The sequence below is a fragment of the Phyllostomus hastatus genome, unplaced genomic scaffold (genome assembly GCF_019186645.2).
Source record: "Phyllostomus hastatus isolate PE091 unplaced genomic scaffold, TTU_PhHast_1.1 phas_contig_277, whole genome shotgun sequence".
Lineage (NCBI taxonomy): Eukaryota > Metazoa > Chordata > Mammalia > Chiroptera > Phyllostomidae > Phyllostomus > Phyllostomus hastatus.
Genome location: NW_025333832.1, coordinates 614,759 through 628,476, shown reverse-complemented (window position 1 = coordinate 628,476; position 13,718 = coordinate 614,759). Strand labels below are relative to the sequence as shown.

General features: G+C 52.0%; 1 protein-coding gene across 1 annotated transcript; it reads left to right on the top strand.

Moving 5' to 3' along the window:
* Positions 1-718: 718 nt before the first annotated feature.
* Positions 719-13,446, top strand: LOC123818245 (carcinoembryonic antigen-related cell adhesion molecule 6-like). The gene is made up of 6 exons (XM_045838246.1): positions 719-883; positions 1,761-2,111; positions 12,075-12,127; positions 12,464-12,495; positions 12,927-12,968; positions 13,210-13,446. Exons 1-6 carry the CDS (start codon positions 820-822, stop codon positions 13,319-13,321), a joined length of 654 nt encoding a protein of 217 aa, XP_045694202.1. The 5' UTR covers positions 719-819; the 3' UTR covers positions 13,322-13,446.
* The last annotated feature ends 272 nt before the right edge of the window (positions 13,447-13,718 follow it).

The window sequence follows — 13,718 nt, the reverse complement described above, 5'->3', positions numbered from 1 at the left end:
ATGAAAGAAGGAAAGTGAGCTCCACAGGCCAGCAAGATCAGCCTCCCCTGAGAGCTTGTCAGATGCAGAGTCTCTGGCCCACGGCACCCCTGCAGAGCCAGAGTCTGCATTTGTAAAGGGACCTGCGGACCCTCCCAGCACACAGGAGAGGAGGAGGGGCTGCCAGACCCCCACATCCTGGGGTCTCAGTCAGGCTGGGCTTCCATGTTAGGAGGGAAGCTGGAAAGCAGGGAGACAGCATTTCTATGGAGCCACCTGGCAACACAATCTTTACCAAGCTCCACAGATAAATCTATGAACAGCGGGGTGACATTCTGTGACGAGAGTTCCTGATGTGGCCCCAGGGCTCCTGCTCTAAAAGAAAAAAAAAAGTTAGGAATAAGAAGCCTAAGGTGACGCTACTGTGCACCCAACGTGCAGCCATGGAAGCGTCCCTCCCCGCTGTCCCAGGCTTGTGCAGGTCCACACAGTTCTCGCCTGTGCGCGGACGAAGGTTGCGGGTGGAGGGGTGGAGAAACACTCAGAAAAAGGCAGGAGGCTTCAGCAGGTCCCAGTGTCTAAAATCTAGACGGGGCAAGAAGGGAAGAAAGAGAACAGGGGAGGCGAGAATGGGCGGAGGGGCGAGGGGGAGGGAGGTCCCGGGCAGAGACTCCACCCCAACCACGTGACTGGAGAGCACCGCGGAACCCGAGCGTGCTCGTCACTGCTGGAGACACAGGGCAGATCGCACACTTCAGGACAGCGGAGCCCGTGAGATTTTGCACTTCTGGAATCCAAGCTGCTGTCACAGAGGGAGAAACAGAGCAGACAGAAGTTGCCATGGAGTCTCCGTCAGCCCCTGCCCGAAGAGGGCGTGTCCCCCAGCAGGGGCTCCTGCTGGCCAGTAAGGAAGGGCAGTCCCTGGGGTAGACGGGAGGATGGGGACAGAGACTGGCTGGGTCCCCTGGGGAGAACAGGGGCCTGAGAGGGGGCAGAGGGATTCTGCCTGGACCTGGGGGGAGAGGAGAGGGGAGCAGAGTAGGATGGGGGAGGGGCTCAGCAACAGGGAAATCTCATGATCTGAAGATGGTGAGAGGCAGGAAAACTTCAAATACATTTTAAAAGTTATTCATCACTGAGAAGTAATTTCTGAAAACTTCTGATAATAATGACAATTTATGTCAGGGTGACACAAGAACAACTCAACCAAGGCACAACAGTTCTTTTAACCATAAGCCTCATAAATGGGTAAATACACCCCAAGAGGGGCAGGACCCTGGGACCACTCCCTCATTGCCCCACAGGTACCTGCAGCCTGTCCCAGGCACTGGGGGTGCAACAGGGTCAGACAAGCCCCTGCCCCCGTGGAGCTCACACTCTATGGGGAGGAGACAGACAAGGAAAGATCTAGGTGTGAGGTCAGGTACCCCTAAGTGCCACAAAAGGAAAAGAATCAGGGCAGGTCAGAAAGTGAAGACAGAGGGTCATTAAAGGAGGTGGTCAGTGAAGGTGTCCCCTTGGATGCCCCTGAGTGTCAGCAGGGGTCTGAGGGCAGTGAGGGGGTGAGCTGGGCAGTATCTGGAGAAAAGCATTTGAAACAGAGGAAACAACAAGTTCAGAGGTGCTGAAGTAATGGCGGCCATGCTGCTGACCTTGACCGTGGGAGACACACACACACACACTAAAGCTGAGATGAAGACATCTGCCCAGGACCCTGGGCCTCGTCTTTCCCTCCCAACACATAGACCCAAATGCTGATGGATTTCTCTCTTCCCTCCTAGTCTCACTGTTAACCTTCAGGAGCCCACCCAGCACTGCCCAACTCACTGTTGCGTCGACCAGTGCTACTGAAGGGAAGGATGTGCTTCTCCTTGTCCTCAACCTGCCTGAGAATACTGCAGGCTATTCCTGGTTCAGAGGGGCAAGTACGGACAGCAAACATGGAATTGGAGCATTTTCAATAGAGACTCAAAAACTTCACCCCAGGCCTGCACACAGCAGAGAGACAATATACCCCAATGGATCCCTGCTGTTCCAGAAGGTCACCCTGAATGACACAGGATACTACACCATAGTTGTCACAAAAAAGGATTTTCTGACTGAAAAAGCAACTGGCCAGCTCACTATATATCGTAAGTGATTCCTCTCTGCCCTCTAGGTGTCAGGTGGGGTGAATTCTCCTCACACACAGGACTGACAGCCCTGGACTCTGCCTCCATCCCCCTCTGCTTCACGTCCTGGGGGATGGTTGGACATTTAGTACAGGACACACACAGTGGAAATAACTTCCTAAGATCAGAGTCCCCTCCCAGATTCCAGCCTTGCACACATTCACCACAGACTGAGTACCAGTCTGATGGGAGTAACTCATCAGAAAAAGACCAGTCTCAGTCCAGTTTCCTGGACCTCTCCCCATGACCATGACCCTGAGAAAGACCCTGCAGAGCTCAGACAGGGCCTGACCTGAGGGAGCATTCTGGGAATCTCACAGTCCCTCCACAGACCCTATCCTAGGGACCCTGGGGAGCCTGGGTCAGGCTGGGTTTGGTCTGTGGGCAGGGCTGACTGGGAGCCACAATTTTCCAGAGGCCTCAGTCACAAGGACCTTAACCTGGCCACCAGCCAGGGCTCAGATTCCACAGCAACCTCTGGTTACAAGTGGAGCCTGGTCCTTCTCCTGAGATTATGAATGGAGAGCACATGTGGACAAGGTCCCCAGGCCATTAGCTACCTGCCCTGGGGGACATAGGAGACTCCAGAAGAAGGTCAGGGTCCCCAGGGAGAAACAGAGAAGATGCTGCTCGCAGCCCCTTGTCCACCAGGGGTCAGAACAGGGCGTCTTCTGTCAGGGACACAAACAGTAACAGAGGCTGTTAGCTGGGGCACCTCCTCTGTTCCAAGTGTTAGGTCAGGAAATTGGGAAACAACAAAGGTTCATCCACAGACAACCTGGCAAGCCTGAGACCACTCACCATCTACCCTGTTTTATTCAGGGGAACTGAGTTACAGGGGAGCATTCACACAGAGTCACACACACCACGACTGTCCAGTCTGAGTCACACCAAGACCTGTCTGCAGTCCCAGCCCATCCTCCCCTCCCCTCCAAGGGCCTATCACACATATAGACCCCAACACCAACTGCTGGTTCAGATATGTTCTTCTTAGGCACCCTCAGCTCAGAGGGAGAGATTCTGGCCTGAGGAGTGAAAGGAAATGGAGGATTAATCCGTTTTCACTCCAGAACCAAAGTACCTGCAGTGACAATCAGAGTCAGAGCTGGGAACACCCAGGGCTCCCCCTCAGGCAGCCGATCCACACCTCCCTGCCCTGTACTGAAATCATTTATTGCTTCCTGATGTGTTGATGTCACTCCTGCTGGATATGAAGGGAAGGACTTTGCCTTCTCACGCCTCACTCCACACCTGCAACCAGCTCAGACACCAACATGTAACAAACACCCAGTTGATTCTGATGAAGAAGGAATTATGGTGAATGAGTAAATGAATGAATGAATGATAATCTCTATAGAGAATGGAACCTGGATGCAGAATTGTAAGAGATTTTCGTCACACATTTTCCCTGTCCCTCCAGAGGCTGAGACCCATGTTCCATCCCTCTGACCACCTTCCCCAAAAGCCCCCACCCCCAGGAGCCAAGTCTCACAGTGACTGTGGGGCTGCCCAGCTGCAGGAGGGACTTTCCGGACTGCACTGGTCCAGCCCTGGGGCAGCCCTGGGCTCTTGGTCCCTGGGGTCCTTGAAGTCACCTGTAACCCCCACTGCTCATCAAAAACATTTCTGGCTCTCTCTGCTCCTTCCATGTTTCTCACCTGCCTCTTCCTTCACTCCAGCCCCACTGCCCTCCTCTGCTCTGCCTCCTCCACCCTGCAGGCTCCCTGGATTCTCCCACTAGCACCTGTGTCCAGGCCCTCCCCCCTGGGCAACAAGAAAGGACAAAGAACTCAGTCTGAGCAGCAGCCCATGGCTCCATCAGGAGCCAGGTTCCCAGGTCACCAGGAGAAAGAGCCTCTGCTATGCCCCCATCCAGGGCTCCCTCCCTCCCTCATGCCAAGAACAGGAACAGGCCACCTGACAGGGACATGAAACCCATTGATCTACTCTCTACGTGACTCAGCCAGGGAGTCAAAGTCAGAAGGACAGGCCTCAGTCCCCAAAAGCTCACAGGATCACTTCACCCCTGACTCGTGACTCACATCCATGTGGTGTGAAGCTCCCATTCCTCCCAGGGACCTGGAGATATTCCCAAGGTGGGCTGGTGACCCTGTGCCATCTGACTGGTTCACTGCCTGTGTCACACCTGTGTCCTCATGATGGCACCTTTGCCATGGGGTGGGACCCTCTCAGACACTGTCCTTTCTCTTAGGTGCAGCCCATTTTGAATGAATTTGCTCAAACTCTAGTTTGGTTCCTAAGTTAGAGAGAAAAGGAAGAGCACATGCCACAGCCTGTGTGAGGGTGCCTCCCCATTGGCCTGACTGCCCACGGAAACTGGTAACCAAGTCCTTCTTCCTACATGTACCAGCATAACATGTATCTTTTCCACCAATTTTGTGTCATCCCTCCCTTTCTGCAACAGACACGCCTACACGTGCCCTCTGGTCACTTCTGTCCTCTTAGCAGGACTCACAGTCTCGCTCCAGAGAGTCACTGATTTTTTTAATAAATATTTTATTGTTGTTCCATTACAGATGTCCCAATTTTTCCTGCTTTGCTCTCCTCCACCCAGCCCACCACGTGCTCCCACAGACAAGCCCCACCCTGATGTCTGTGTCTGTAGGTCATTCATACATGTCCCCTGACTAGTCCCTTCCCCTTCTTCCTACCCTTCTGTCTCTCCTCCCTCCTCTCTGGTCACTGTCTGTTCCTTGTTTCCATGCTTCTGGTTCTGTGTTGCTCATTTGTTTGTTTTGTTCATTAGGTTCCAATCATAGGAGAGATCATATGGTATTTGTCTGTCACTTCCTGACTTATTTCACTTAGCATAATGCTCTCCAGTTCCATCCATGCTGTCGTGAATGTTAGGGGCTCCTTCTTTCTACTGTGTAGTATTCCATTGTTTGAATGTACCACCGTTTTTGGATCCACTCATTTGCTGATGGGCACTTAGGCTGTTTCCAGCACTCAGCTGTTGTAAATAATGCTGCTATGAACATAAGGGTGCATAGGTTCTTTTGAATTGGTGTTTCAGGATGCTTAGGGTATAATCCTAGCAGTGGAATCACTGGGTCAAAAGGCAGTTCTATCTTTTAGTTTCCTGAGGAAATTCCATACTGTTTTCCACAGTGGCTGGACCAATCTGCATTCTCACCAATAGTGCACTAGGGTTACCTTTTCTCCACAACCTCACCAGCGCTTGCTGTTTGTTGATTTCTTAATCATGGCCATTCTGACCGGTGTGAAGTAGTACCTCACTGTAGTTTTAATTTGCATCTCTCTGATGACTAGTGATGTTGAGCCTCCTTTCATATGTCTCTAGGCCCTCTGTATGTTCTCCCTGGAGCAGTGTTTGTTCAGGTCATTTGCCCATTATTTAATTGGATTGTTTGCCTTCCTAGTGTGGAGTCATATGAGTTCTTATATATTTTAGAGGTTAAACACTTGCACAAACCCTTGTGCAAGATATCATTTGCAAATATATTTTCCCATATGGTTGGGTTCCTTTTCATTTTGATGGTGGTTTCTTTAGCCATGCAGAAGCTTTTTAATTTGATATAGTTCCATTTGTCTATTTTTTCCTTTATTCCCCTTGCCCTAGGAGATACATTGATGAAAATATTGCTACTTGGAATATCTGAAATTTACTGCCTGTGTTTTCCTCTAGGACATTTATGGTTTCACCACTTATATTTAAGTCTTTTATCCATCTTGAGTTTATTCTGCTGTATGGTGTAAGTTAGTGGTCTAGTTTCACTTTTTTGCATGTAGCTGTCCAGATCTTCCAACACCACTTGTTGAAGAGGCTATTTTTACTCCATTTTATGTTGCTGCCCTCTTTATCAAATATTAATTGACCGTAGAGACTTGGGTTTATTTCTGGGCTCTATATTCTAGTCCATTGATCTATGTGCCTGTTCTTGTGTCAGTACCAGGCTGTTTTGATTACAGTGGTCTTGTAATACAGTTTGATATCAGGTATTGTGATCCCTCCTACTTTGTTCTTCTCAAGATTGCTAAGGCTATTTGGGGTCATTTTGGGTTCCATATAAATTTTTGAAATATTTGTTCTATATCTGTGAAATATGCCATTGGTATTTTAATAGGGATTGCATTAACTGTATAGATTGCTTCAGGTGGTATGGACATTCTAATATGTTAATTCTTCCAATCCATGAACATGGATTATGCTTCTATTTATGTATACAGATCTTCCTTAATTCCTTTCTTCAGGGTTCTGCCATTCTCTGAGTACCTGTCTTTTACTTCCTTGGTTAAGTTTATTCCCGGATACTTCATTGTCCTTGTTGCTATGGGGCAGTCACTGATCTCAGACCCACTGTACCTTCTTCCTTTGGTCACAGTGTGACCCTGGTGGAATGCAGACTTGGTCTCTGACCTTCAATGATCTCTTGAAAAAGAGATTCCACCAGAGACTGGACTTACATCTTTGGGACACAAATAATAATTTTCACTTACTCTTCACAATTTAACTCAAAGTCCCATCCCGTAATGCCAAAAAACAGAATGGTCCATGAGGGCCATATTTCAGCAAGTTCAAGCTGCCCCACTTCCCACAAATCACCCCTTCTGTAGTTGCTGTCGTCTGAATGTCTGAGGAAGAGTCCCTGCCCACTGCAGTGGGAGACAGGACAGTAAAGACTGAGGGCAGAGAGCCTGGTTCTGCTGCCAAAGCCAGCCAGCTCCTGTGTCCCTCACCCTGTCTCAATCATTCCTGGACTCTGCTGTACCCTTTCTGGGGTCACTGTCTCATGTCAGTCACCAATGAACTCCTGGGCACACTGTCCACCTCATAGTCCTGGGGGGGGCTCCACCCACAGGGTCCCCCCCCCAACCCAGCCACCACGGATGAGAATAAGTCTACCAAGATATGATCTGCTTGAGGAGGCAAGGTGGCCGATCTCTGAAAGGTGAAGGGCCAGGAGCCTGTTCCTCAATGGGCTTTTATTGGGTTTGTTTACACAGGAATTCACGTAAAGCTCATTAATCATTGTCAGGCAGTAAGTATCAAACAACAGATAACAAAGAACTCTGAGGGCCTACTTTGAGTCTGGATCAGATAGCTAAAGAGCTATAAAACTTTGAGGAACAAACTTACTTCTTGCTTGGACCCTTATCATTTAACTGAGAGCATTCTAAACAAAGCAGGTTTCACAGGATTTTACATATTCTTTCTTAGGCATGATCTCCTGGGGAATCTGCCCTTTCCAGCACAGGCCTGCACCACCCTCTGTCATTGTTTCAGGCTTAGGTAGAGCAAGGGAAGTAAGGCAGCCAAGAAATTAGGAGATTTCTCGCAGACAATGAGAACTCAGGCTTTGTCAAAGCTAAGGGGCGAGGGTCCATCACCCCCTTTTGCTGTAGCCCCCAAAGTCCTTCCTTGGGGGCTTCCCATGTGATCATGCCTGTCTTAGATCATTCCCCCTTGGGGAATCTTACCCATCATTGGCTAACCGACCAAGCATTGGAGGCCAATTATAGATGAAGTAAAAGGAGCAGAAGCAGCCCTCCTGCCAGGGAGATAAGCTTTTGTCTCCTTGGTGGCTTACAGGTCCAAGGTCCTTCAGCCTTAGCTTTGGTGGGAGTTACAGCTTCTGAAACCAGGCAGGGCAGTTCCCAACAGTCCTGCAGCCTCAGTTCTGAACTGACCACCAGACTTACTTCTGGTCTCCCCATGTATGGGTTCTGCTCAAATACTCAGTCCCAGGCCACACTGCCCAGCCTTCTCAGGGTTTAAGGACAATGGGATGACCCATCATGAAACATCTCTAGTATAACCCTAGAATATGAGGCTTCCATGAAAACACATCTCAACCCAGCAATAGATCTGTGCAGCTTGAAAAGACTCAGCACCCGCACATTCCAGGTGAGGCCTCAAGGTTGGTCAGGCAGTGAGTTGATCAGTGAAGAACCAGGACAGGTGTCCTATGGTCTTTGACTCCCAGGCCTATGTCCTTCCATGATCACATCCTGATACTTAACTGACTCCTGAGAATGTCTGTGCTTTCCCCCAGACACAGAGCTGGAGGTCTTACATTCTCTTGAGCGCTCAGGTCCTCATGTTGTTGTGTGATAGACACACCTGCCTTGTTCTTTTAAGGATTCAAGTTAGCTGAAAGGTGAGAGGTGCCAACTCTGATTGAAGATACCCTTGAAAAAGTCAAAGGTACCACCCTGGGCAATGTTCTCTCTGTTACCTGCACAGCACCATTACCCTAACCCAGCATCACAACCAACAACTCCAACCCCGAGGAGCACAAGGACCCTGTCCTGTTAATGTGTGAACCTCACACTCAGGACACCACCTACATGTGGTTGATCAACAGTCAAAGCCTCCAGGACAGTGCCAGGCTGGAGCTGTCCAAGGACAACAGGACTCTCACTTTGCTCCATGTCATGAGAACTGACACAGGACCCTATGAGTGTGAAACTCAGAACCCAGTGAGTGCCGGCCACAGTGACCCCTTCAGCCTGAATGTTTTCTGTGAATAAATTCTGCCCTGTGCGGTCCAGGCTGCCACCCGAATCCACACACCAGTGGCCACGCCACATCCCTCTCAGTCCAAGGACATAGACCCTCATCCTGGACACTCATGTTAACTGTGAATCCGCATTCACAGGAAAATCCAGGCAGGCCTCAGGGTTGGGACAAACTGGTTGTCTCAGACTCAGCTCAGTAAACAGGAGGTTGTGGATGGAAATTTTTTTTAAAGGCTGGGGTCCAGCTCAGAGGGACACTGGGGCCCTTACACAGACCAGGAGCTTCCCCTTCCCTCTGATGACATTATGTATGGCTTTGCTCTGTTTGCTCCAGATGGCCCAGACACCCCCTCCATTTCCCCCTCAGACTCCCATTACCCACCAGGGGCAAACCTCAGACTCTCCTGCCAGGCAGCCTCTAACCCACCTGCACAGTATTCTTGGCTTATCAATGGGAGACCCCAGCCACCCACACAGGAGCTCTTTATCCCCAGCATCACTGCAAGTGACAGTGGATCCTACACCCGCCTCACCCATAACTCTGTCACTGGCCTCAATAGGACCACAGTCAAGGCCATCACAGTGTCTGGCAAGTGCCTCCTGGACCATTGACACCAAGATCTGGGGTGGAGGTTGGTTTGGTTTTGAGAAAAGAGCTTGGATGTTGTCTCCATCATGTAGTAAATCACAAATTCTTCCCCTGAACCCTCCCCCACATCTCTGTCGTCTCTCTCCTCCCCTTGCTCTTCTGATTTCTCATGGCAGAGCTGGGGTCCAGCCTTGGAAATGAGGAAGGGGATTCTCTCAGCCCCAGAAAAGTACCATGTAGTGGAAGGGGCTCCACAGAGGGGGAAACACAAGGGGACTCATCGTCAACTCTCTTCTTCTGTCACTAACTCCTTCCTTCTCTCACCTCCTTCTTTTCTGTGGCCTACTCCGTGGGCTCCAGGAACCATACAAGGCTTTGGGTGAAGCTGACCTTTTTCTCCTCAAACAGAAGAGTGAAACTCCCTCCAAGGAGGATGAGCAGGACAATCCCCTGCCCCTGCTCTGCTCCAGGCTCACCTAGTGGCTGACTCTGCTGCCCTCTATGCAGGGCAGGGGCCCTGGAGGAGTTGCACAGGCGGCCTGTCCTCAGCCTGTCCAAACTGAGCTACCCACCAACACCAGAACCTCCCTCTGGCCAGGCTGCATGGAAACAGCCACAGTGTAACTACCTCTGAGCTGTATGCTGGCTCTGAGGTCACCAGCTGTGTAACGCTGCCTGACACCAGCTTGTGAGCTGTTCTAGAGGAGGGCAGTGAGCGATGGGGCTTACCTGACAGATAGGTAGATTCCTCCATGAAGTCCCTTCACTGGGCAGAAGGAGCAGTGCCACAAAGTGTGTAGTTTACAGAGAAGGTTGAGAGTCTCAGCCCTTGTTAAACTGTAACTGCTTCTCTCTAGAGGTTTCTCTTCTCTGTAATATTCACTCCACAGGCCAGGAAGTGAGAGTCCTCTTCACACTGAGAAATCCATTGGGTTAGAATTATTGAGGTCCTAAGGTCATGTAGACTAGCTGGTCTGCTCTCATTGTCTTATAAATTATTTAACAAACAGGAAAAACCTTCCCTTCTGAGCCTCAGTTTCCTCCTCTGGAAACTGGAACAAAATAGCTGGACCTTATAAATGTTGTGAGGATGTTTATTATGACATTTATGACTTTAGAGTCCTTAACGGTAACTCATATTTAGGGCTCAGTCAAGCTGTCAGATAGTGTTATTTGTATGAACATTGTTGTTATCAGCTTTCAGTCCAGCAGAACTGGGTGAAAATGCTGTTTATCAGTCACCACTTCTGTGACCTCCAGTAGTTTTTAAGCACCTTGTATCCCAGATTCTGTCTGTGCTCCATGGGGGTGACACCCACCCCTCATGGGGGTGGAAGGACCAGATGATGGACAGTGTTTCCCACCCTTCCTGGGCCACTGAACACAGTCGGTGTATCCTTACCATGAATCAGCACTGAGTGGACAGGTCAGGGCCTGCCCTCTGAGACTGTCATCAGGGCTGGAGAAGAGAAAACAGAGGGGACACAAGGGGAGAGGGGAGAGGAGTCAGGAGGACAGTGAACCGGATGAGGGAGTGTCAGTGTGAGAGCACGTGCACAGTTAGAGCCGATGGAAGGTTCCAGTGTGTGAAATGACAGGATGCAACCATAGGCAGGGGATCAAGTGAGACCTTTACCTTCACACGAAGTCAGACCATCGGGGAGGTTCCTGTCCTGGGTCCTCAGTCCCTTCCCTAGTCACTGCCTCTCCACCCCCATCTGCCTGTGGGTCCTTCCCCTGTGGACCCAGGTCCACCATGGTTTCTTAAAGCCTTTTCTCACAAAGACTGTAAGATGACAACACTCAGAAACCACACACAGATGGGGACAGTTCCTTCCTCCCTAACCAGGCCTCCCACCTGCAAGGCCCCTTGTGGTTTCCCCTGAGTGGACTTGGGCCTCAACCCTCCCTTCTTCCCTTCTCCTTTCAGCAGAAAATGACTATTCAGGCTACTCAGTGGGGACTGTCGCTGGCATCGTGATTGGGGTTCTCATCCTGGTGGCTCTGGGGACCTCCCTGGGGTGTTTCCTGTACCACAGGAGGACTGGGAGATATGATGGCATTTCCTTCACCAGAATCCTGCCCCCACCAGAGGCTGACCCCATCACACCCCAGGCCAGGAGGATGGAGGCCCCTCCCTGAATCCACCCACCATGTGAGGGGGATCTGCTGGCCCAGGATCTGAAGGGCATCCTGGCCAAAGTCACGCAGCTGAGGGTAGCAGAGCCTGCACAGGCTGGGTGGGCGCAGGCGCCCCCACATGGCCAGTTTGGGAACCACAACCCCTGATGTGTGAGACAGGAGACCTGGTCCTGGACAGGACAGCAGACCCTGTGCTGTTGTTTTGGCCTCCAGTGCAGGCAGATGGAGACGGAGGACAGGCCCCTGTCACAGTTCAGTCCTGGGCCTGAGGGGTGGGTCTGTCCCCAGCAGGCACCACATCCATCCAGAGGCAGCAGGCACAGTTCCCCCAGTGTCCTGCACAAGCTGCTGGCCCTGCTTCCCTCTGAGTCCTTGACTTTCCTACAAAGTCAGACCCCCGGGATGGTTCCTATCCTGGGTCCTCAGTCCCTTCCTCATTAACTGCCTGTCGAACCTGACCTGCCTGTGGGTCCTTCCCCTGTGGGCCCAGCTCAGCCATGAGTTCTAAGGCCTTGTCTCAGTTTCCCTCTCCTGGGCTCCTCCCCCTCCTAAAGAGTAGAGAGAAGTCTGCACCCTAAGAGGAAAGGAAACCTTCCTAGTCCCAAGTTTGACACCAAAGTGACATCAAACAGCTTTGTGACACCACAGCTCCCCCTGCTCCCCTCACAAATATGTCTGACCTCTCCTAGGGCCAGTGACCTACAAGGCCTCACAGAGCACCGACCCCCAGCACCCACCCCTGGTGAGTGTCTGCTCAGCCTGGGAGATGCTGGGCCCCTGACCTGCCCACAGTGTCCACTCCTGTTGTGCCCCTGGGGCTCTGACCCTTCCCTGGGCTTCAAGGCAGAGCTCTCAATAACCTATCAGCACAGGGGACCCCAATCACCCGTCACCCCTGACCTGTAGGGCTGTGTCATGTGTCACCACCTCCCTCACTGAACCTGAAAAATGGCCAGAGGGTCTGTGTCTGGGAGATGCTCTGTCACCCCTGGCTGTCTGGAGCTAAAGGACCCAGCCTCTTCCAAAGACAGGTGAAGCTTCCTCACCCCTAGGTGCTAACTCTTGTGTCTGCCACCAGGCCAGGGTCCCTCTGGAGCCTCCATCTCCCTGGTGAGTCTGTCCCCTCCCCGTCTGTCTACCCAGGGTCCCAGCTGTGCAGGCTCAGGGCAGGGACACCGTCCAAAATCGCCACACAGCACAGACCCCATCCCCAAAGCAACCAGCAAAAAGACCACCCTACCCTGGCCAGGAGAGGGCACCCACATCAGGGACAGACCTCCACCCTGTCCTGAGTCTGCCCTGGTCCCCTGGGGCAGCCTGAGGGGAACCCTGGGGTCCAGCATGGGGCAGAGCAGGCACTGAGAGCACCAGCCAGGGTTCCCAGGCTAACAAGGGCAAGGGGGGTGCAGTGTGGACTGAAACTGGGGTGCAGGGTGACAGGTAGGTGTGGGGACAGCTGCTCAGGAGGCAGAGCTGTCACTCCTGTGCAAAAATGGCCTCCCACCCTGTCCCCTGATGCCCTTTCTCTGCCCCCTGCACAGGGCCCCCTCCCCGGCCCCAGGACAGCCAGCCCCATCTATGAGGTGAGTGTGGGTGATGAATGTTCGGTCCTGCAGGTCAGAGGGGCCCAGGACCTGCCCCCAGCCCAAGCCTGGCTGTGCTCCATGTTCGGGAAACGGCAGCATAACGTGCAAACAGAGGGTGGGGAGAGGGAGGTGCCCAGGGACAGGCATCCCTGGCACAAGCAGGCCCCAGCGTGCCTGGGAAACGCTGCACTTGTTCTGAGGGGGCTGCAGGGCTCAGGGGCCTCTCCTTCCCTCACAGGACTTGCTGCACCCGAGCTCAGACGTGTACTGCCGCATCAGCCCCAGAGCCGACGGGGCCTCCTAGTTCCTCCGGGTCCTGCTCCTCCAGGGCTGTGGGAGGGACAGCCTGAGGCCCAGACCCTGGGGGGCCGGGAACTGCATCCTGAGCCAGAGAACCAGCCCTGAGCCCAGAGGATATTCAGGGACCTTGGCCTGAGGTCAGGGTCCCTCTTGATTACTGATGACCCAGACTGGACACGCTGACCCTGATGGACCATGGTAAAGACTCCCACCTTCGAGAAAGTGACTGGGTTTGTGAGGCACCAAGGACCACCTGTGTGATCTGAATAAAGGGGGCCTGCCCCTCTTTTGCTCTTTTTCTATAATGGGTACTTTTTAAAAAATATATTATGTATTTTTTTCATGGGGTGGGAGGAAGAAGGGAGTAAGAGAGAGAGAGAAACAGATACGAGAGGGAAGTGTGGATCTGTTGCCTCTCGCACACCCTCAAACTGGGACCTGGCCCAC